This window comes from Balaenoptera ricei, chromosome 15 (assembly GCF_028023285.1).
Source record: "Balaenoptera ricei isolate mBalRic1 chromosome 15, mBalRic1.hap2, whole genome shotgun sequence".
In the NCBI taxonomy this organism is placed as follows: Eukaryota; Metazoa; Chordata; class Mammalia; order Artiodactyla; family Balaenopteridae; genus Balaenoptera; species Balaenoptera ricei.
Window position 1 is genome coordinate 48,971,009 of NC_082653.1, and position 24,641 is coordinate 48,995,649.

Here is a 24,641-nt window from a genome sequence, read left to right on the forward strand (position 1 = left end):
AATGATCACTATCGTTGTACCACTAGATCAAAACTAACTGAGAAACTCTTTGCTAGAATGTGGTTCTTTCTTCATGTTACTGTGGGGACTTGGATACACGGACAACCATGCAGCTCCTGGAAAAAGGGCAGCTGTGTGGTCCGACATGGTGAAGCCTCTCCCCCACGTCCCAAAGGTAGACAAATCAGATGTGGAGCCGCACGCATGTGGTATCAGTCATCTGGCCTTTCTGAAACAGGATTCCCTTCCCACATACACTCCCCATTCCTGCTGTCTTGTGTCCAAGGAAAAGGGCATCAGCTATACATCACCACAGACAGGCTCTCACCATAGAACCAGGGGCCTGTGTGCACCACTCAGGGAAGGCCTCTTGCATAAGAATTATTTGGAAAGAAGTACATACATACAGAGAAGGGTCAGACACATTGTATCTCTACAGACAAAATCCTTAAAAAGAAACATAGCAGGATTTGTTTAAGAATAAAGTAGTCTGTTGAGCTTTGGAGTTTATTTCTGTTTAGAAAAAACAGATAAAATTTACAAGATGCAAAGGTCTCACATAATACATTATCATTGATGACTATTCTCTTTACACCCTAACAGGAGCCCTGGCTTAGCCAGTGATGGGAAAAACACAGACAGCAGGAATGCATTTGGGACCCACCATGGAAACGCGGAAATACACCACAGTGTGAAAGGGGGACTCGATGACAAGTGATGTTGGGCCAGCCTGTTCCGAGAGCAAGCTGAGACATCAGAGGGACCAACACAGCCGTTCTGAGGGGGACGCTTGGGTGTATTCCTTGCCTGCCCTGTGCACGGGGCGCCTTCCCCACACTGGCAGCACCCCCTCCTCTACTAAATCACAGCAGCAACAGAAAACGGTAACGCTACTTTGGTGGGTTCATTTTGTTTTGTTTTTGTTTTTTCAGGGCTATTCGGGTTCCCAGTTTCTTATTTCCATCTTCCTTTTCAGGATTCAGTTCCAAATCCTTAAAGTAGTAGGTGCCTAGCATCTTTCATGAGTTTTTCAGGATCCAGTTCTGCCCAGTGATAATGCACTAAAAAGAACAAAGATAAGACACATTACTCAGAAGAGTCCCAAAATTTGCCTTCAATTCATATTAAAATACATGACCAAGCATAACAAAATAGCTGGAGATATCCTTTCAAGTTCTTACAATGACAAGAGAATGACAGTGTTTCACTTTACTGTGAAAAATCTGCTGTGTTGTCATGTATAAATCCAAATACCTTCTCACCAAAGAGACGCCAATTTATTAGAACTTCACCTTTAGAGCTCAAAAAGCCACCAACCAAATATCTGGGAATTAAACAACACACTTCTAAATGGACTCTGCATCAAAAAGAAGTCACATGGAAAATTAGAAAATATTTTAAGGTGAATGAAAATTGAAATACAACAATCAAAATTTGTGGCATTCGCCTATAGCAGTGTTTAGAGGAAAATCCATAGCGTTCAATGCATACATTAGAAAATAAGAAAGCTTTTAAGTCAATAATCTGAGTTTCCACCTTAAGGAATTAAAAGAATAAAAGCAAAGTAAACCCAAAACAAGCAGGAGGAGGGGAATAACAAGAGCAGGAAGGAATGAAGTTTCAAACAGAAAAACAAAAGAGAAAATAAATGAAAAGGTCAATAAAATTGATACACTTCTTGTCAGACTTACCAAGAAAAAAGAGAAAAAACAAGTTAGGAATATCAGGAATCAAAGAAACAACGTCAATACAGATTTTACACACATTAGAAGAATAAAAAGGGTATATCCCAACTTTATGCCCACAAATTAGACATGGGTAAGATGGACAAATCCCTTGAAAAAAATACAAAAGTCTCATTTCCACATCCTTTTAACAATGAGGGAGGCAGAGGGGTGGGGAGCCTAAAGAAAGCATAGGGACAGTGTACAAACTAAATGCTTGTTCTTGGAATATCTTTAATACTGCTCAAAGGAGGGTAGGTTCTTCGGTATAAAATGTCCAAGCGTCCTGCGTTTCCTTTTGTGATTCTGAACCCACAACAAAAGCCAGCTGGTTGTGCCAAGATTTGTGTGGCAGGCATTTTTCATCCAAGTTTAACTAAATCCCACACTTCACACAGCAGTTTCTATTCCCTCAGACCTAAATTCTAATTGGATGAACTCCAGTAAACTCAAAAGATTACAGTCATTTGCACGTGGTGATGCCACATCTGTGAACATGCTTCCAGATGTACTCAACACAGGTCACGTTCTCAAGAAAGGGTCACGTTATGAGCAGACACCTCCATGGAATGACCAGCCTTCCATTCTTGAGCCCAGCTTGACACCGAGGCTCACAGGCCCACACGGGAAAGGCTGGTTGGAACTGCAGCTTGTCCATGTTCTTCAGGTCTATCTGGACCCACACAAGGGATCAAAATTTCCCCCAGGCCTACCCTCGTGCTCTGAACCCCGGCTGCCAAAGTACAACACTACTTCCTAGGAGATATCTGAAAAACCACAAGGGGAATACACAACCTAATTCCTGGAGACCGTAATACTCCCATTTTAAAGTCAAGAAAAGCAACCCACTTGCTCCTATATTTTAATCAAGATGTTAACCCAAACTTAAGAACCTGGGGCCTTTTAATACCTCTTTCCTCACCTGCAATACTAGTAACCACAATCCTGAAATGAGTTCCCACATTCCACCTTTGGGGAACTCTATCTTCTTGGCACAGATTAAAACCTTTGCTTTTGAACTTAAACTGAGCTTTGGGATCCTGCTTGAATACATTATTCTTTTACATTTGCACCAATTAAATACTCTACATGTTTTAATGAACTGTGGTAGTAAACTTATGCCTCAAATGTTTGCTGTGCAGATGGAGATGGTATGGTTTACTACAGAAGAATGAATGATCGAGAAGATGTCCATGATAGTCTGTTCTATGACAAAAGCGGGTACCATTATGCAGACAGTATGTCTCTAACTTTGTAAAATTAGAGAGACATAGAATCACCTGCTTAGAGAAAATGTTACAGACACATTAAGAAGTGTCTAATAGCCTGGCACCACCATTTCATGGCCTTATGAAAGAAGCTGCTGGGGTGGTTCTCTTTCACTGCATTCAACCGTTGGGGGCAGCAGGGAATAGACCAGGATCAGGAGCAAGGGATCCCTCAACAGCTTGTTTAAACACAGAGTCTCTCAAAGATGCTGACTTCCAGCTGATCTGTTTCTGGCTTCAGGCCATTCGAGCAACCAGAAGACGTGAGTGTTAGTCAGGATACGCACACACCACAGACCAGCTCTCCAAACCACGGTCAAAAGAACCCAGCCCAAGTTTTATTGATTTATTTACTTCCAGTCACAGGTGGGAATCTAATATGAGCTCAGTTACACAGAAAAGGCAGGCTGTTCCATGGAAAAACATGAGTTGCTGGGAATTCGATGTTATCAATGAAGGACTCACGCAGCCCTTGTAGCATGTTAGGAAACCCAGTGAGGCCTCCGCTGAACTGTCAGAGCAGACACTCCTCTGGCGCGTGAGTGCTGCATGCGGGTCCTGACTTGGCGGTGAGAACATGGGGACAGTGATGCCATTTTTAACTGAGAAAGGAAAGCTTGGTGTGAACTAATAAAGCAAGCAGGAGAAAAAAAAAAAAAAAAAAAACCAACTGATGTCACCTGATTGTGGAAGGAACAAACTCTGACAGCAGTTAGTTTTTGTTTTTTGGATTAAATTCTACCCCATGTAGAATTTGTAACGTATATTTGTATATATTTAACCATGTCTGTCTTACCGAACTTACAGTGGTTCAGATGACAGTCTCAAACCTTACTTGGATCCCTCTAGGCTGGTGCCGCCCAAGCAAACTTTCTGCAGTGACTGACTGTCCTGTATCAGCTCTGTGCCACATGGCAGCCACCAGCCGTATGTGGCTACTGGGCACTTGAGATGTGGCTACTGTGACTAAGGAAATTATACTTTATTTAATTTTAATTCATTTACATTTAAATATCCACATACAGGTAGCGCCTACTCTATTAGCACACTCTAGGTTATCACCAAGCTTAGCTCTGCACTTGAGCAGTAAACAGAATCAATTATTATGGCCAGATTCTTGCCAATTTATTTCTAATAAATAAGGCAACTGAGGAGCAAACCTGGGCATGAAGTAAATCCAACCCCCCCTGCCAGGAAAGTGACATAATATGCCTGCTCTGTACCAGCGAGCAAGCAGAACAAGATCCTGTATAACAAAGGCCAGAACAACACTTACGGTTTGGGAACAGTAATCTCCTCCCAGTAAGACGAGGGAAAATAGGGCAAAATATAACGTTGGAAGAAATACTGCTTAAAATTCCCCAAATGTATTGAAAGACATGCATTTATAGATTCCAGAAGCTCAGAAAACCCAAAGCAATCATCAGAATGAGACTTAGATGTTTAACACAGATGCTGGAATTATCAGACAAGGAAGAATAACTATGATTAATATGTTAAGGGCTCTACTGGGAAAAGTAGACAACGTGCGAGAACAGATGGGTTATGTAAGCGGAGACATGGAAGCTCCAGAAAGAATCAAAAGGAAATGCAGAGCGCTTTTGACAGGCTCATCAGCCAAGGGAGGAATCAGTGGGCCTGAAGACAGGTCATTATAAACTTCCCAAACCAAACTGCAAAGAGAGGAAGGAACGGAAAAAGGAACAGACCATCCAAGAACTGTGGGGCAGTTGCAAAAGGGGTAACATACACACACCAGAAGGAGAAGGCAGAGAGAACAGAGAAGTAACAATGGCCAAGAACGGCCCAAACTTAATGACAGGAGACACTGAATCACAGATCCATGAAGCAGAGAACACCAACCAGCAAGCACACCTAGGCAAATCCTATGCAAACTGCAAAAAAACAAATCGAAAAATCTTGAAAGAAGCTGAGGGCGGAGGGGGAGGAGGGGGCACATGGCTGCGGATTACAGAGGACGTCTCAGAAGAAACCATGCCAGCAAGGGGAGAGTGGAATAAAATATTTAAAGTGTTCAACCAAAAAAACCACCAAACCAGAATTCTATACCAGCAAAACTATCCCTCAAAAGTGAAGGAGAAACAAAGACTCTCTCTGACCTGCAAGAAATGCTCAAAGAAGTTCTTCAGGCAGAAGGAACGCAATACGGCTCCGAAACTTGGACTGACATAACGAAAGGGACAGCATCAGAGATGAAATTAAGGTAAAATAAGATCTGTTCTTTTTCTTATTCTTAGTTCATCTAAAAAACTACTTATGAAATGATAACAGTAACAATGCATTGGGTTGTGGAGCACATGAAAGTGACGTGAGTGACACGAGGTCACGAGGAACACGAGGGAGGGAACACTGGGAGATGCTGCCATGAGGCACCTGCACAGGTGAGGAGGCCAGGCTGTTTGCAGGTGGGCTCAGATTTGTTAAAAATGTATACCGCAAACTCTGTTATATCCTATAAATGACATAATTGTGAATAACTCATTGACCTCACAATGGAAGGTATCATTTCTCTTTGATTGATATGTCACATAAGATAGATTATTGTTTTCCACTAATTGCATATGCTATCCAGGCATTGTTCGGCATCCTAGAATTCTGTAAAAATTTCCAATTATCCTCACATTATTTTTCAAATATTCCAGATCTTAGTAAATATAAACATCATGGATTTTAAAAAGCACAGGCCCATATAACAGTGAATTTGGATTAAATAATATTTTGCCACCGTGTTCTTTGAAAATCTTATTGTATGTTCCTTCAGTATCATGAAGTAACACCGTAAGTGTTTTGGGGATTTCAGTATTAGCTTATGCCTATGAAAGAAGAAAAAAAAATGTATACTGCAAACTCTAGGGCAGCCACTGAGAAAAGGTTGTTTAAAGTTAAAAAAAATTAAAACACTACCTCAGAGGCATAGTGTGTTTTATACTATGAAATACACAGGGACTGGAAAAGTGGTATGAATGTTGACACAGGGAAGCAAAGTGAAGCTCTGGGAATAAGAGATCCCACCTTCTACAGGGAAAAAAACAGTGAAAAGTGATGGAATAGCCTTTTACAGAGCGCGCGCACACACACAAACACACACACACACACACACACCCCTGCTCTAGCTCATCAGGAAGAAACGTGCTCGGCCAGGACATGTCTCACTATACAGACAAAGGTCAAGTTGGAAAAGCAAACAGACGGCAGCTTCCAAAACGCTTTCCTTGCTTGGTTTCGAGGGCTGACATCTGAGGACAGAAACACGGGGTGCTGGCCCGAAGTGCGCCCCTCTCGTGCACACACTCACGACGGCAGTTAAGTCAATACTCAAACGAGTGGATACTGCAGCCTGTGATCACAGGCAGAAACCACACTCTTTTCATGAGAAGTAGCCCTCGTTCCTTTAGATGTGGGCCAGAAAGGGGGGAAAACTGAGCTGCAGCCTCACAGAAAACCGTGAATCCTCCCAGCAAGATGAGGAGCCCGAAGGAATGAGACAGAGGACAAAGGACAAGTTAATTTTAGCAGTTTCACGTCCATTTGGTAAAATAAGAAACGTCTGCAATGTGACAGAGAGATGGCGGCACCCTGGGGAGGTCCTCTGAACCAAGGAGGTTTGAGCTCATTTTCAAAGCAGCATACACCCAAGATCATGCAGCTTCTCATTCCATTTTCTCTCGCCTCTTCTTTCTCCCTCGTGCCTCAAAAACTCAAAGCTGCTCCCCTTCGGGCCTGTGAGGCTCCCCAGGGCTCTTTCCGTTTTTAAACAAAAGTAAATGAAACCTGCAGCTCCCCTCACTGGGGGCGGGCGGGCTGCTGTTTTTCAGTGGAACAGGGCCAATGCCAAGGTTACCTTCTGTCTGTCACCATGTAACTCAGCTCTTACAGACATCTGAACACTGGGTGGTGGTTTTGGGGGTCGACTGGGATGACAAAGTCCAGCAGAAGGGGCAACAAAAGTCCACGGGCAGCAAAACCCCCAATATATCCGTGGAGTACCAGCTGTCGCTTAGCCTAACCCCTTTAAGGTCTGCAAATCCGGGAGGGTGGCTAAAACCCGGGTGCTCTGCCGGGCATGGTGGCTCGTACCCGCCTGCATCTCCCCACGTCGCTGACGGGATGGGCTTCACTCACTAAGTTCACAGAAGAAAAACCAAGGAAGCAGAAATTACATAACTTACTCACTGTCACACAGAAATTGGTAGGATGCAAATAAGCACCTGACGAGGTTCTGAATCGCCGCTGGACCCACTTTATTAATTAGCATAATTAGAACCGCCCTGTGCACTGTCTTTATGTGGCACATTTCACCCCCCGATTTCGGATTTCTGGATGGACCGTGAATCAGAAGCACTGGTGGTATTTCTGACGACAAAACTGACCACGTCAACGATGAGCAAATCCTCATGATCTTGGAGGGGAAGTTTTACGTAACATAAATGCCACATAAAAGGTTACTGTGTGTTCATGAATATTTAACATTATTTATACACCGAATTCCACATTCAGAAGACTCTCCCTAACTTATAACAACTGTTTCAGTTCACGAATGAAAACCAACAGCTTGAGGCCAGAGCATCAAGGTCCAGAACAAGGTGGGGCTTGTGAACAAGGTGGGGCGACAAATGAGGCCGAGTGTGAAGGGCTGCCCTGTGACTCCGGCTTCACGCTCACCTGAGTGTGTGACACGTGTGAGCCCAGACCCGCGAGCACGGCTGTCACCTCCCCGGAGTTACACTCAGACAGAACATGGTGACTGGGGAAAGTCAACAGGGCCTTCCAGGACTGACAATCCCACACGGCCCCCCATAAAACTACGATTCAGCAACCCCTCCTTTCCAAGATCTCCACCCGGCCCGTCTGCTCTACTCACGTCTGCCGGCCGGTCCGCCGTGGGCTCAGCAATCTCTCTCAGCACCGGCAGCAGACATCCTGGGGACATTCCACAGGAGACTCCTGGCCCCCACCCCCTTCAGAAGGCAGAAGCCATCTCACGGGTGTTCTCTCTCGCCATGTGGCACCTCCAGGGCGAACCCAAGGCTGACTTGATTTGAACCACAGTCCACAAGCCGAAGGCTCCAGACCGCACGCCCGGCCTGGCTCCTTTGGTTTCTGCAACTGCCCTGTCGCCTCCAGCCTGCTCCCCACGGCTGCTGGGGTCACCTTTCGAAACTCGGGATCTGACTGTGTCACTTGTGCACTTGACAGCTTTCAAAAGGTTCCCCATGATCCCAGGACAAAACCCACATTTCTCTGAGTTGCACACCGGACCCTGTATGGCCCGGGCCCTTCCTCCGCCCCTGCCTTCAGACAAGCTCCCGAAAACAGCCCCACGTCTCTTCCCTGCCGCCTCTGCCCGAACCCACGACTCGCGCTCCTTCTCTCCTCTCCGCTGGGCCACTCCCCGCCCTCGGCGCCCGCTGCCCCATCTCTACCAGCCCTTCCAGGTCCTGCCCTGGACCCCTGGTTCCCTGGAGCCACGGCCACGTCCCTGTCCGCCCAGCCCGCAGTGCTGGCACCGGCGCACTGCCCGGCGCTCTGGCGGGACTGTCCCCTCGCTGCTCCCTGCTCCTGTGAACGCTGCCATGTGATGTGTTCACGGGGAAGGAACTTGAGCCGAGGGCCATCGGGTGGCTGGGACAAGCTCCAGAGGCCTGTGACCTCCAGGCAGGGAGGTGGACCCGAGCCACAGGGAACCGTGAGGCACTCCCGTCTCGGGAAAGTGAATGGGCAGCGCCGTGCGGGGGACGTGAAGGATGCAGGCTGTGAGGGGAGGCCTCCCGCAGCTGCTGAGAGCGCAGAGGCAGGAGCTCGCGTCTGGAACACTCTAGAAGCGCCAGGAGCCACAGTCGTTGCCTGAGGCGGGCGCGTCTCAACCCTTCTCTCTGCCCCGGAGGTAGCCGATCTCAGGAAGCCATGAGGAGCCGCCATAAAACAAGCTCTGCCTCCAAAGCCACCCTGCCTTCTACCCCTGACTGGTGCCCCCGACGTGAGGCACCGACGCAGCTCCGGGGGGGCCCTACCTGCACCCCGGCCCCCTACGGCTCCCGCTCCGAGGACACGTCCCCCTCGGCCCCGCTGCTGGCGCTGCGGTCTTCCTTGCGAGGAGCGCTTCTTTCCTTGCTTGATTCAGAAGGCCCTTTGGCTCTGGTTTTTTCTTTCCTCTGCTGTTGCTTTTCAAGCTTCGACAGCTGGTTATGAAAAAGAAAAAGATTATTTTACAAATGTAAACTCGTGCCTGTATGTCCAAAGCACCAATTACTTCACAGGCAGCAACCACTAAAAACGCTTTCTGTCTGATAACACGGGGCATCGCAGTGGCTCCGACGTGCCAGATCCCACACCAAGTGTCTGTCTGCCAGACGCCAGCACCCTTAACACAGACTCATCAGACGTATGACGTCCGTCAGATTTCCCCACCACTCAGCCTGTCTCGGGGTTTTGGGGAGGGTCCACTAACAGCCTTCTTTGACAGGCTGAGCAGAGCCTGTAAATGAAAAGGCTTTTAGTCTGTTATTTTTTTCTTTGATGTCTCTATAGCTTTTTCTCACCACTTTGTCTTCCCACTCACTGTTTTGTCCACCATTTGCTGAAGGTGAGAGAAGGCTGTGAATAAAGTACATCATGCACATGGGACATCGTCTCGGCCCTCGGTTTGTCCTGAGACTGAAGCCTGACTCATCCACAGCCCAAACCCTGGGTGCTCCCGGCGAGCTGCGTGGTGGCTACACGGGGACACTGCCACAGGGCACACGTCCCACAGGCCACCCGGGGCCACTTCTGCCCTGGGTGTCTCCCCAGCTTGTTCAGAGACCACAGACCGGACAGCGGAAAGACAGATCCGCAGGCACTCTGCACAACGGTTCGGCCACCCCAGAAAGACCTGCCAAGAAACTCATCCAAGGAGATGGGCCAAGCCATGGCCACGGGATTTTCTTGGACCATAAAAACCATCTGTAACAAAGCTTGACACACGGCAACACCCAGGTTCATGGGCCTCCCAGGCCAAGTCTGCAAACATTTTCCCATTCACGTGGAAAGGGGGAAACAGGGAGGGACCAGCTGCTCCCCGCTGGTCTCTGCCCCGTAAAGACGCAAAGAAAAGTTACTGTAACCAACCTGCCAGATCATCGCTTTATTATTCTCAGACTCTGAATTAAACCTTTAGGTAGATCAACAATCAGCGGCTCTCAATTTGGCCCAGAAAACCAGGTTTATTAATGGTGGACTTATGATATTATCTCCCCCACCTCCCAACCCCAGGTGCCTGAACAGCTGTAGTAAACAACTGGCTTGGTTAACAAGCTAATTCAATTTTGTGAATGAAGGCTTCACTTCCCCTTTGACCCAGGACTCCCTTCCCAGAAAGCTCGCCTGGATAAATTCCCTCTCGTGTTGCAGGAAAGGCTCCTGTGAATGTGCACCGTGGTATTGCTTGTATTTAGCAAGAACCTAGAAACAACCTTGAGTGTCCACTGTAGGAGGACAAGTAACTAGAAAGTGGCAGTCACACAGAGCGATATCTAGAGCAGGTGGACATGTACCAAAACAGACACGTCTCTAAACCCACGTTAGACAAACGAAGGTAAGCTTCAGAGGCCGTAACAGTAGGATCCCATTTTCACAAAGCGCTACGTGCCGCTAACGGGCAGATGGAGGACGGACTGGGAGCGTACAAACCAAGTTCAGTTAACTTTGGGGAGAAAGAGAAGAGAATGGGATCACAGTGGGATGAATATATATGGCCTCCAACTGTAAGTGTCAGCTTTCACTTCTATAACAACAAAACCAGCTCTAGAACAGAGCTGCTGACCGCTGTCAGACGTGGACTGCTAGCTACTGGCCCTCGGACCACTGACGGTAAGACTCGTGCCAGGATCTAAACCAACACACAGCTTCCTTCGTCAACAAAGTCTTGCTGTGAAAAAGTATCACTGCTAAACTGTGCACTCAGTGGCAAAGCTGAGCTCCTCTGGCCATGGCCTGGTAAAAAACAGCTCAGGTACAGGCACGGTGAACAGGATGATCTTGAGCAAAGATGACAACAGGCTAGCATTTTTTAATTGAGATAAAACTGACAGACAACATTATATGAGTTTCAGGTGTACAATGTAATGATTCGACACTTGTATACACTGCTAAACGAAAAGGTTAGCGTTTTAAAAATCTGAGTAATGGCTACACAGAGCTCTTTGCTATATATTTCCCTCTGCACTATTATTTTTCCACGAACGATTATTTTTCCATGAACGATTATTTTTCTCTGTGCCATTCTACCGCAGATGTGGGAGGAATTTCCTTCATCAAGATGCCAGCCTTCCTTTCTTGTTTCCCTTTTGGTGTTAAATGCTCTTTCTTCTAAGAAATGATTAGGATGGTAAATGGGGGCCCTTCTGTCTTGCTCTTTTTCTTGCAAAATGATCTTGGATGCACAACGTGAATGTACTTAACCGTACTGAGCTGTACAATTAAAAATGAGTGGGATGGTAAATTTTATGTTATATTTTACAACTAAAAAAAATTTTTATAGTGATATAATTGACATATAACATTATATTAGTTTCAGGTGTACAACATAACGATTCCATAGCTGTACATACTGCAAAATGATCACCTCGGTAAGTCTAGTTAGCGTCCATCACCACAAAAACTTTTTAATGACCTTAGAAAACATGAAGTTGGCAACTCGTGCTGGCCCCCTTCCTTTTTTATATTTCATGTCCCTAGTTCATGAAATCCAGACATCTGGGAATCAGTGTTCGGCAGGGAACTGTGATGGTCTCCTTCTGCTGTCAGCAGTTTACATTCACATCAGTGTCTATATGTGTGTTTACACGTGTGTGTTATACGTGTACATATCTGTAGGTGGATGGATACGTCTACGAATACACATATATAACCGTGAACATGTTCCAAGTTAGACGCTGAGAAAGCATGATCTTTATTTCCAAAAGAGGCCCTCTCAGTTTTGTTTCCCCTCTTTAGAGGTAAATATAAAAAAAATGTTGACTATCGCCAGTGACACAACCAAACCAAGGCTCCCGCAATGCTGAGATTCCATCTCATGCAAAGGCTTGTTTGTGATCCAACCTGTTATTCGCTTTCTACTCTTTAATGCTGCGGAGAAGCCAGATCCTGGCAGGGTGATGGGGAATAATTCCCAATGGAAGCAGCCTTCCCAGAGGCTGCTCAGGGCCCCACGGCACCGTCTTGACTCTGCACTGGCCCAGAGGCGCCATCAACGCCGAGCCAAACTGCAGAAACATTAGCGCGACCTTACACCCCAGTTCCATCCCTACCGCCCTGGACCAAGCTTGTGAATCACTGAATCACGAGTGACAATTACCGAAGGGACAGGCACAGCCCGAGTTTCTGTAAACGATGTAATGCTGATTCTCTTTCATTATTTATCTTAAAACAACCCAACCACGTATGGCTCCACGCCTCAAAGTAAAAGTTCTCTGAGGGAACATTGTGAACTAACCTAATAAATTTAAGCCTTTTCTCGGAAAACTTGGAATCCAATGCAGCCAAAATGTGGAATTTACATCTTAAGGCAAGAAAGCAATTGGATTTTTCTGTTTTTGAGGAAACAAATGAGAAAGAAAGAAAAAGAAGAGAAGAAATTGGGGCTGCACACGGATTCCTGTAGCATGTCCACGGCTTTCAAGTTAATGAGCACACTTACGTCAAGGAGAATAAAAACCGCACAGGCCTGTGAACACAGGACCTAGACACCAAAATGGAGGACTTTTGTTTCTTTGTTTGTTTGCTTTTTAATCATCTGAGAGTGTTCATATTGCAAAGGAGACACTGTCCAAACCATACAGGCTCTAGCGCCTTAAAGAGAAACCCAAACCTTCCAAAGGCAACTCCAGGCACAAGCCACCGCCAGGGGCCAGGTAACCGTCCCAAGGCCAGCCCATGCCTCTCACGGCGGATCTCTGAAGAGGGGGGGCCAGGGGAGGGCGGGCTGGAATATCTAGACCCAAACCTCCCTGACTCACGCCTAAATCCACTGAGAAAATAAAGAACCTCCTTTTTAATTAAGATGACCATGCTCTGATTGCCTAATGTACAAATAAACTAGTTGAACAATGCTCTATCACGGGGCCTGCAAATGTAATAATGCCCTGAGGGACCAGGCAGAAGCAAAATAAGTGAAATAACTATAAGACTTTAGGGCAGGATGGAGACTGCGGCCACACTGCAGAGGACAAGCCCCGCCCACCCACCCCCCAAGCCCTACCAGGGCATTCACATTTTCTTTTTAAACAAGCATCTGCACAAAGGTATAAAGTCAATGGAGTAGATAGAGCCCCCCATAGGTACCCCGCTTTGCACCTCCGCCCAGCTGATCCCGACTGCTCCAAACAACCCAGGAACAGCTGTATTCTCATCAGCGTCCCCTGGAGAAGCCACCGTCGGCTGCCTACACTACAGCCATCCTCCAGCTCCCTCCTCTCTCCCTGCTGGCATGAGCAGCTTTCTACGCAGAAGTAGCAGTCTGAGCCTGCTGTCACATGGGCAGGGGACAGCACTCACAGCCACCAGGACCTGAGGACCGCCAGGGGGCTTCAGAGAAAGGTTTCTCTCCCAAATAAACAGAGGTGCATGGAGACCTGGGGGCGGACAAGGAGCTCTGGAGCGGTGGCAGCTCTTGGAAGGAAGATGGGGTGTCCAGGGGTACAGAGAAGCCTCTGGGGAGGGGTGGAGCCGAGCCGGAGGAATCAGCCATCCTCTTGGGCAGGGGCGGGGGGGTCACTAAGCTCCTCCCTGTTTCAGCCATACTCGGCCAGGTTTGGAGCACGTGCAGCTGAAAGTAAAGCATCTCATCACACACTCATCGAAGTAAAGGAGAAATGGGCCTTCAAAAGGGTGGGGGGCTTGCTCAGGTGTCATGCACAGTGTGCAAAAGGCAGAGATGGGACCAGGCCTCTAGACGCCAAACTCCGTGGGCACCGGAGGACGGGCTCTGAGACACATGAGTTACTCCCACCTGCTCCGGTCTTGCTCATAGAACAGCGCTGCTGAAGCATCTCCAAAGGCAGATCCCTTCACCCTGTGGGCTGATCCAGCGGATGATGACATAGAACATTAAATGAAGGAGCACCTCCAGGCTGCCGTGGACACCACAAGCTCCCAGGATGCGCTCCGCGTACAGTCAGACTCTGGGCATCCCCGAGATTCCACGTGTTCAGGGGAAGCTCAGCCAAGGGCTCTGCTCTGCAGCTGGGGACACCCATCCAGGCTGGAAGGGTTCAAAGGAGCTGGCAGAGAGATCTGTGTCTGCAGTTGCCACCACCCGCCTGCCTCTTTCGGGAACGTCCAAACCACCCAGCTGCCAGGCACTAGAAGTGGTTTTGGAGGGGTTCAAGAAAGATGGTTTCTTTGCAAATCATTTCCAAACAAAACAGGTGCCCAGGAACCCCTGATGGAAGGGTAATTCTCCGAGCGAGACGATGTCTCAGACTTGCTTCCAACACGATTTGGGGAAATGATGTGAAAAATTACAGCTTCTTGTAGATGCTTTTGTATGTTCACATAAGTCCCACAAAAACTATTTCAGGTCTTCCTCTTCTTCTTTTTTAGACTACAGTTGACTAAAAGGAGCAACTCCTTCCTCAAAGGGCCCAAGAATATAACCTGAAATTTTAATTTCATCCCTTTAAAGTCTGTCTTCACACTAGGGAAATAAATGGCCCCTTAGATTGTGACAACCAATTTGTCACCTTGAGCATTCCGAGAAGTCAAGAGCAGGTATTATTACTCCCAGATTGCTTCTGAGCGCGAGGGAAGTGGAATCAGTTGAGAGAGCAAGCTCAAGGCCATGGCCAGGCAGTGGCCAGGCTGGGAGGAGCCTCAGGCCACCAGACTCCCCGCCGAGCCTCCAGTCGACCTGGCTCCTTTGGGGCCGAAGCTCACCTGGACAGGGGTTTCTGAGATTAGCCCCAGGTCCGGGGCAGCCAACCCTGCTCTGATCTTGCTAGGGCGATGCCAGGTACAGCCCTGCCTTTGAGTTATTTTAATGCTGGTTATTTCCTGCCAGACTGTTCTGTCCCGTGAATGAGCAAAATCTAATTAGAGAGTGAAGAAAGTAACAAAAGAAAAGCGCAAGCCCCATGAAGTCAGTTACTAGGATTTTTATAGACCGTGATGTAGATGGAAAGGTTCTGTTCCAACCAACCCCTTGCAAAGATTCCAAGAAAGTCATAAAGATCAAATGTCCCCTCTGCAATTACATTGTAAAGTACCACAAGGTATGATGGCTCCACGGGCGTTGGCCCACACCTGTGGCCCTGCTGACATCAGAAGGCACGAGCGGGTGACCACAGGAAGCTGCAGAAGAAGGACATGGCTGGCACGTCCCCTTAGAAGGACAGGAGCTAAAGGACAAAATGCCCCAAACCCACCAGCCCATGAACCCTTTTCTACAGCGCTAGAACCTTCACTCCACGAGGCTCGCTGTCTTTCCTGTGTCCACCAACTCCCGCCGCCAGGAAAAGATGCCCTGACTGTGCCGAGTCATTGAAACCAGTGTGTTGACCATTCTCTCACCCTGCAGAGCACGCTGACACCAGAGAATTGTTTTGCTGAATAACTAACACGTTCGAGGCAGTAAGCAAGACGCACCGTGGAGTGGAGTAATCCTCCGCCTCCACGGGCCTCCTGGGGTCAGGTGGGATCCCGGTGCTCCGCTCGACCACACACACCGGAGGCGGCCTGCCAGCACCGCCTGGAGATGCAGGAAAGCCCAAGAGGCCCCGCACAGCGACCAGAGCAGCCCACAGCCCCTCCACGTCAGGCGGGGACCCCTTCAGGGGTGGACCCTTCAGGGAAGGACGGAGGCCGGCGCTCAAGGCCGGGAAAGGGCGCCTCCACCCGAGCCCGATGCCCACGTGCCACGGGCGGGACATCTCCTGAGCTACTGGACACCCCTGGGTCCATGACCTTTTGCTTCTCCCTGTTTCTTCCCGCTGCCTACAGGCCAGAGGGCAGAGAGTGGGAAGGGGGAAGAAGAAAAGGCAAATTCCCATCAGCCTATGAGACTCGCAAAACTCCGAGAAGACAGAAGTGTGAATCTACGGTAGAATTTTGAACAATCTGTAGAAACCTACTTCCACAGATTCGCTCTAGTTGACTAAGCCATTTTTTAAAAAGCAGTTGGAATTTATATTTGGGCAACTTTGTTTTATCGAATTGTAACTTGATATAATTTCATATCATGTGATAAGTCTGAAAGCTTCTTTTTTAAAAATGTCCTTGTGTAATGGAAAATCTGACAGAACACTCAAAGAGGATGTTTCCATACACTCCGAAGCATCTGCCATTATGTCAACTGTCATGTTGTGTTATTTTTAAATCAACTGGCTGCTTAATAAAAACATTACAAAGCAAAGTGCACACATGGTACCTAATTTTCATACATTATTAACTCTGCTTGAGGTTTTCGTGGGAATTAAAAAAGGAGAAAGTCAGGCAAGGAGGCATCCGCGCAATCTAATTTTATTTTCTAATTCCCCATTGTTTACAAAAACCCTCTTAGGCATGCGAAGTGGCAGTGAGGGTGGGGTGCCCGTCTGCCTTTCGCGTTATCCTTACTCTCCTCTCCTCCCGTCCACGCCCACGCTGGGGCGGCTCCAGCCTTCAGGACCCGGGGCGGCTTGTTTCGGGCCATCATGGGATCAAGGTCAGCAAAGGCGTGGGTTTCTCGATCACCGCGGCAGAGGCTGTCAGGGCCTGCATGTCCCTCAGCCCAGAGGTCCCGGCAGTGTCAGCCCACGACTTCTGACCTCCTCCAGCCTGAGCACCTGCACCTTCGGCCTGAAGATGCCCCCGGGCCCAGGGGGGGCACCTGGCCTGAGTGTGGGCGGCAGACATGTCTGGAGGCAAGCACTTCTGGACGTGATCTCAGCCAGGGGGAAATGAGAGCTAGGGGTCCACCTCCAGCCCCCTCAGGCCGCACGGCACCCACCCTGAGATGTGTTCCATGCGGCCCCCCAGGGGGTGCCCAGGGGTCACCGACACGCAGGTCCACCTCCCCGTCTCGCTTCCACCCCTCACCGTGCTTCCTGTACCGGGAAGACCTGTAGCAAAAGCCTTTCACTTCGGGGGGCACCCAAACCAGAAGCATTTTACATGCTTTGAAATGAGCCACATTTTAATGTGATCATTTGTTATGTGTTACAGGCCCCGTGTTAACCTGTGTTCTCCACTAGCGGGCACCCCAGACACAGGAGGGCCATGGGGGTGATGAGGATTCCACCCCCACTGAAGGCGCTGAGGGATGCAGTACAGTCCTGTGACATCTCACTATATACGTGAATCCTCTGAAAACTGGTCACCCATACACATGGCAAACGATATATTCTAGCAGCCAGGATTTTTATTATGTTGCCCTCCGTTCCCTAACCCCACTGGGGACAAGGTATCAACTGCACTTCTAACACGACACAACCCACTCCTGTGGCCTGGGCTCTTCCTTCGATGGGGGCTAATTATAAAATTTCGAGAGTAATGGGCGAGAAATTAACTATTTCCCCACCACTGAGGAAGCAGCAGTGGCTGTGGCACTCGGAGGCTGGAGTCCGGCTTCTCCTGCCCCACGGCCGAGCTATCAGCTCCCCCTCCTCTCTAGGCCGCTGCTCTTTGTGGGCAGAAATAACAGGCACCTACTTCGTCAACATCTGCGTTAACATTATCAACACATATATGTGGACCCTAGAAAAATGGTACAGATGAACCGGTTTGCAGGGCAGAAATAGAGACACAGACGTAGAGAACAAACGTATGGACACCAAGGGGGGAAAGTCGCAGGGGGGAGGGTGGTGGGATGAAGTGGGAGATTGGGATTGACATATACACACTAATATGTATAAAATAGATAACTAATAAGAACCTGCTGTATAAAAACATAAATAAAATTCTAAAATTCAAAAAAAAAACAAACCAAAAAACCATCTGCCTCAGGCTGGAGTCTCTCTTGGCACGTGTCTGGTTAATAATCACGGGCTGTAGCGAAGTTTCAGGAGACACTAAAACAATTTCAGCTTTGGTATTCCAATGCATAATTGGTACCAGAAAACTGTTCACGAGCATTTTAAGCTAGTAGTGTTCCTTAAATGATTCAAAATGTTTCTTCAATTTGCAAGAATCTTAAAAAAGAGGGGAGACCTTTTCTCTGCCCCACTGGGTCTTACATGTTGTACAAGTGCCAACAGAACAGATTTGGAACAATGAAGAATTATTGTGCAAAATAATGAAGACGTGGGACCCAGAAAAACAGCGCACACAACCTGAAGAGAAGTCAAGGCCAGGGTGCTCGGCAGCCGGACCGGGGGGCAGGGCAGGGGGTGGCCACCCGTCCACAGGGCAGGGGAGTGGGGCGAGCGCTCCGGAGGACGGGGCTCCCGCAGGAAGGGCCTCGAAAGAGAACGCCTGGGCTCAGAGGTCTGGGAGCAGGAGGAGAAAACACAGTGCTTCCAACAAGATTTCAAGAAGAGAAGAAAGACAAGTACATACTCCCAGAAAAGCAAAAGGCTGAACAAGGAAAAAAATGATAGGGTACGACTTGGGCCCTGTGGTGACCCACAGTCACAGGGTCATGGCAACATAAACACTATTTTTTGATTCCATTAAAATGATATCAAAACGCTGGAAAGATGGGAGGGTGTGGGGCATGAGCAGTGCTGGCTCCCCCTCTACAGTAGCATGAAATAAATGATGTCAGAACTTAATACATCAAGAAGCAGTAGAAGTTTGGGCCTCCCTGGTGGCACAGTGGTTAAGAATCCGCCTGTCAGTGCAGGGGACGCGGGTTCGAACCCTGGCCAGGGAAGGTCCCACACGCCGCGGGGCAACTAAGCCCGTGCGCAGTAACTACAGAGCCTGCGCTCTAGAGCCCGCGTGCCACATCTACTGAAGCCGGTGTGCCTAGAGCCCGTGCTCCGTAACAATAGAAGCCACCGCAATGGGAAGCCCGCACACTGCAACGAAGAGCGGCCCCTGCTCACCCGCAACTAGAGAAAGCCCGCGCACGACAATGAGGACCCAACGCAGCCAAAAATAAATAAATAAAATAAATAAATTTATTTTAAAAAAAAAGAAACAGTAAAAGTTTATTATTTAGGGACAGAGGGGGAAGCACCCGAAGAAATAGCTTAAAATATGTTAAAGGCACTTGCTTATGGGGAAGAGGACAAGGATGAGGGAAAACAGGCAGAAAAGGTTATTTTTCATTACAAGCCTTTATGTACTAAATGATTTTTAGTTATGCACATAATTGCTTTAACAAGCAATTTAAAATTTGTTTAAGAAAGAAAACACATACAGTAGATATAGTTAACAACAGATCCAAGACTATGGAAAAAAATTAATGACTCAGAAAAATGAATTCATGTAATCCTTCCAATACTCAGAGGAAAAGACAATAAGCAAAGACAACAGAAACTTATAAGTCATATGTAGGATGGGAGAAAAGGAGAGATCAGAGCAGATACCAAAAAAGCAATAAGCAAAGACATTACAGAAGAACATCCCATGAGCTCCAGTATATCCTGGAGGTAACAACAGGGAAATTTAGGTAAAGAAATCCACACGGAGGGCACACCACTAAATGCCAGCAGGGAGCCAGGATGCAGTAAAACACTGGTGACACGTGTGTTGGATGAACGAAGGGATGACTGCATGATGACAGACAGATGCGTAGACAGAGGGAAGGAAGGAGGCCAACCAACCATCGGGATGACACCTGTAGAACCTGAAGGTAAAAGCTGGCGACCCAAACATTCCCGCATCAACCAGGACGTTCCCAAACTTGCAAGTATCCAGAATGTTTTATGGCCATTCCCACCCTTAAAAAATAAATGCATAAATAAATTACAGAAGAACTCCAGCCTCTTGAGAGAGTAATAAAGAAATTGTATTAAGTAATATAACCAATAAAATTGAGTGACAAGTCCCAAAACTAACTGGTGAAGAAGAAAATATAAAATATAAATGAGAAATTAAACTTATTGGGATCTAAAATTCAGATTCACAAGCAACTTTTTAAATGGGATGAAACACAAATGCCTAATAAGCTTATGAGAAAGAGTGCCACTTCACTAGCAATTGATGCAAATAAAAACAACGAGATAATTTATGAGTCATCAAGCTGACAAGGATTAAACAATGATAATACTCAGCCTTCGCAAGGGTTTAAGGAACGGAACACTGAATGCTGGTGATGGAGAGTACATGTGGACCTCAGGGGCGCAATGTGGCAACGCACATCTCAAACACTAAGTGTCTGCACATTTTGACCCAATAATTTCACCTCCTGGAATTTATCTCGTGGAAAATAAGTGGCTTCGTGCATAAACACACATCCAAAAGGGTGTTCACTGAATTGCTTTTTACAACAGTAAAAACTGTGGAGCAATCTAAATGTCCACAGAAAGAGGATTTAAATAAATTATGAGACATTCTGTACGGACTGATTTACCATTTGAGGTGTTGCTACGGAAAATTTATGGCTGCAGCCATCAAACCCTAGAATTCCCCTCTCTTCACCAATTAAAAAAAGCAGCTCTTTGAGAACAGTACAAATTCAGCTCCGAGGGCCTGTCTGGTGGCGGAGGGTGTTGAAACGAGAGGGTCCCACCACTAGGCTGAGCCCGACAGAAAAGAACGACGTGCAGCAGACAAGCCCCAACAAGAAAGCCAGGGACACACACGTGGGCTGAAGCCACTTGGGACAAAGGGGTGGGCGGACCAGCACAAAACACAGCACCGGGGTGTCTCAGGGGGAGGCAGGGGGTTGTGAGGGGAGGGCCCGGAACGGCCCTGGGTGGCAGAGGCTGGGGCTCCCATCTGAAAGCGGGGGGCGGTCACCCTAACGGTAGGCTTTGTACACACGCACGTTACATACGTCCTTTTTCAGCGACCACAGATTACGCAATAAATGTTTCTAGAACACACATGAGCGACAGCACCTCATCTTCAGCCACTGCTCTGCCCAAGCAGCTCCAACAACCTGACTGGCCTCCAAACAGAACAGGTAAGGAGAAAACACTACTGAGCACAAACTTCTCGAGCACGCAGCCCATCAGAGAAAACAGGCACTTCTGCGAATTCAACTGAAACCTTGGCTCCAGGCGCCCCGAGCAGGGGCAGAGCTCCCGGTCCTGGGATCCAGATGGAGATCCCCCGCTAGGAGCCAGGGACACAGCAGGCAAACTGTCTCAGAAATCTAACGTTTGTTATCACTATTTTCTTTATGAATGCCATTTGTGTGGGAGAAAACGTATTTATAAAAGCGCCCACAATAGTTTTGGTACAAACAAAGGCTGCTCCACCCCGCCCAGAGATACCTTTGTCATCAGCCACAAGTCCCTTTTCAGGAAGCCACGAGGAAGTTTGCTAACAGTGAAATCAGAGAACAGAAGTAATGCTCAGAGCCACCTTACTTTCGAGATTCTCCTTCCTCAAAAGACACGTATTTCTAGACAGACCCAGGAACAGTGCAGGTGCTTTTCCTAACACATCAGCACCACCCTGCACTATGAGAAAGACCTGTTTCACCCCAAATGGGCACTGCTGTCGAGGTTCTTATGTGAAGAAGGTCCATCCTTCACCCTGCCCTGACTGCCCTATGAAAGGGCTACACTCTCCGTGATCAGTGTTTCTTGACCGCAGCAGTAGTGAGATTTGAAGCCAGATGAATGCTTTGTCGTGAGGGCCGTTCCGTGGACTTCGGGGTGTTCAGCAGCATCCCTGGCCTCTGCTCACTAGAAGCCAGTGGCGCTTCCCCTCCCCCAGCTGTGACAACCAAATATGTCTCCAGACACTGCCAAATGTCCTTGGGGTGCAAAATGGTTGAGAAATAAAAATAACTTTTAAAAACAAACACAAATAAGAACAAAAACGCCGTTCTTAGAATTGCTGTTAAGTCTCTCATATTTGCCGTTGGTTAAGTGCCCTTTTTTCCACTTCTTGTACAGACCCTTTCAAAACCTGAGTCAAGCAGGGCCCCTGCACTGTTTTTCTGAGGTTCCTGCCCACATATGCAGGTAGGCTGAGTGCCCCGCTGTCCTCCTGTTCAGGGAAGAGACCCACTGGAGACCAAAACGACCAACCTGTAAAACTAACTACCTACCAACTACCTAACCTACTCCGGTCAGCGTTCTTAGGTACGGACAGACGGCCAGAAACATCCAGATACTTGAGGGGGCATCCACAGCTCAAAAGAGAAGGATCACGTAGAATAAACAGAACAACTGACTCTGAGCAGAGATAATTCGGCAAATAGAAATGAACATTTAAAAATCCAATCAGAATCTTCAGAAAGCATTAAGAAGATATGATACCCCCCAGAGGACCTAAAGAGCCATTTTTCTAAAGAAGACATACATACAGATGGCCAACAGGCACATGAAAAGATGCTCAACATCACTAATCATCAGGGAAATGCAAATCAAAACCACAATGAGATATCAATGAGATGAAACAATTCTGAAGTGAGTACTGAGATTTGCTTCAAAATAAAACCAAAGGTGGGAGGGTTGATGATATCAGAGGTGCCATAACTGGGTGATGATGACCTGGACGCTGGGTCCATTGGGTTCTATCTGCTATATTTGTCTAAACTGTTGAAATGTTTCCATAATAAAAAGTTAAGGTCATTTCACGTTAGCAGTTCAGAACTGAGCTATGTAGTTATTGTTAAAAACAAATACATCAGAAGATTCTAGAAAAGCCTAACAGAACAGTAAAATTCAATGTGTGCTTTGATGAAGTTTTACTGACTTGCTTATATATATGAGCCATAAATGTGTTCATATCCATTTCTTAGAATTTCTCTTACATCAAAAAAAAACATTATCAGAACAAAGATGTTCACTTTGGCATTACTTACAATTGTGAAAAAATTAAAAATAATCTAGATGTCCAACCATAAAGGAAAGTTAGTAAGTTATAGTAGACTGACTTAATAACTAATATGCAAACACAAAAATGCTAAATATAAAAATCAGTCATCCTCACTGAAGATATTTAAGAAAAGATTTAACTGGAAGAAGTCCATGGTGATTACACCAAAACAAAGATTATGTGAATATTTGGAAAAGACTATAAAGAAGAAATTAAAATTGTTGCATTAAGAAGAGTACATTGGAGCTTCCCTGGTGGCACAGTGGTTAAGAATCTGCCTGCCAATGCAGGGGACATGGGTTCGAGCCCTGGTCCGGGAAGATCCCACATGCCGTGGAGCAACTAAGCCCATGCGCCACAACTACTGAGTCTGCGCTCTAGAGCCCGCAAGCCACAACTACTGAGCCCACATGCCACAACTACTGAAGCCCACGCGCCTAGAGCCCATGCTCTGCAACAAGAGAAGCCACCGCAATGAGAAGCCCGTGCACCAGAACGAAGAGTAGCCCTCGCTCGCCGCAACTAGAGAAAACCTGTGCGCAGCAACAAAGACCCAGTGCAGCCAAAAATAAATAAATAAAATAAATAAATTTAAAAAAAGAGAAGAGTACATTGGCTCAATGGTTTTTTTTGTAATGTTGTTTAATCATTTTTAAAAGATGTACTCTGTCTTGAGTACAAGATTTTCCTCTAGTTTCTCAGTTTTTTTAATGAAAAACAAGAAAAAAGTACAGTCACCTACGAGCACAGTAACTCTTTTCTAGACTGCTGGAACATGCCATTCAGTCCCGAGAATTTCCTCACTAAGTGCATTTCAATCACCCACACAGGACCCTCGAATCTAGGGCAGGCACCTGGGGTCAGCATGACCTGAAGGGTTGGGGAGATCAGACAAGATCTGGGAGAAAGACGTGGAAACTGCAGGTGTCACCTGGCCATCCAGTGTCATCTTGGCAAGAGGCTGTTGTCTCCTGCTCCGACAAGGGGGCTGTCCCAGCAGGTGACCTGACTCGCTCAAACACTTGCAGTCCTGAGCTTGGGGAAATGCACCAGGGCTGGGAGCGAAGCCCACGTTCTGCTCCCCTGGAGAATTCTAAGAGAGGCTTGCGAGTGAAGATGTGCTCTTGACACAGAGGCCAACGGAGCCTGGGTGTAAACAACAAAACAGGGGGCTTCCCTGGTGGCGCAGTGGTTGAGAATCCGCCTGCCAATGCAGGGGACACGGGTTCGAGCCCTGGTCTGGGAAGATCCCACGTGCCGCGGAGCAACTGGGCCCGTGAGCCACAACTACCGAGCCTGCGCGTCTGGAGCCTGTGCCCCGCAACAAGAGAGGCCGCGATAGTGAGAGGCCCGCGCACCGCGATGAAGAGTGGCCCCCGCTTGCCGCAACTAGAGAAAGCCCTCGCACAGAAACGAAGACCCAGCACAGCCATAAATAAATAAATAAATAAATAAGTTTATTAAAAAAAAAAAATCTATAAAAACACGGACAGAACAGGAGTCTGCACAGCACCCCCTTTACACCAGGGATTCACTGGGAGCATCCTCTCGGCCGAGCGGCATCCCTCGCGGATGCTGGGATGGAGCGAGGCAGCTGCACCTGACCCCGCGGTTCCTGTTCCCGGAAAGGGCCACCCCTCCCCCTGCCTCCAGCTGAAGTTGCTTTTCAAGCTTCTAAACCATTTCTGTGATGGAAGAGATTAGAGTAGTAAGAGTCTCTATCTAATGC

General features: G+C 47.5%; 1 protein-coding gene across 2 annotated transcripts in view; it reads right to left on the bottom strand.

Moving 5' to 3' along the window:
* Window positions 1-493: 493 nt before the first annotated feature.
* DTD1 (D-aminoacyl-tRNA deacylase 1) overlaps window positions 494-24,641 on the bottom strand; it is a 118,730-nt gene continuing 94,582 nt past the window's right edge. The window contains exons 5-6 of one of the 2 annotated variants that reach the window (XM_059896358.1): window positions 9,025-9,192; window positions 494-1,061 (exon numbers count right to left, since the gene is read on the bottom strand). In XM_059896358.1, the coding sequence (XP_059752341.1) occupies window positions 9,040-9,192 (153 nt within the window). In that variant the 3' untranslated portion in view covers window positions 494-1,061; window positions 9,025-9,039. The remainder of the gene's footprint in view (window positions 1,062-9,024; window positions 9,193-24,641) is intronic. The other variant, XM_059896360.1, reaches the window with a different exon arrangement.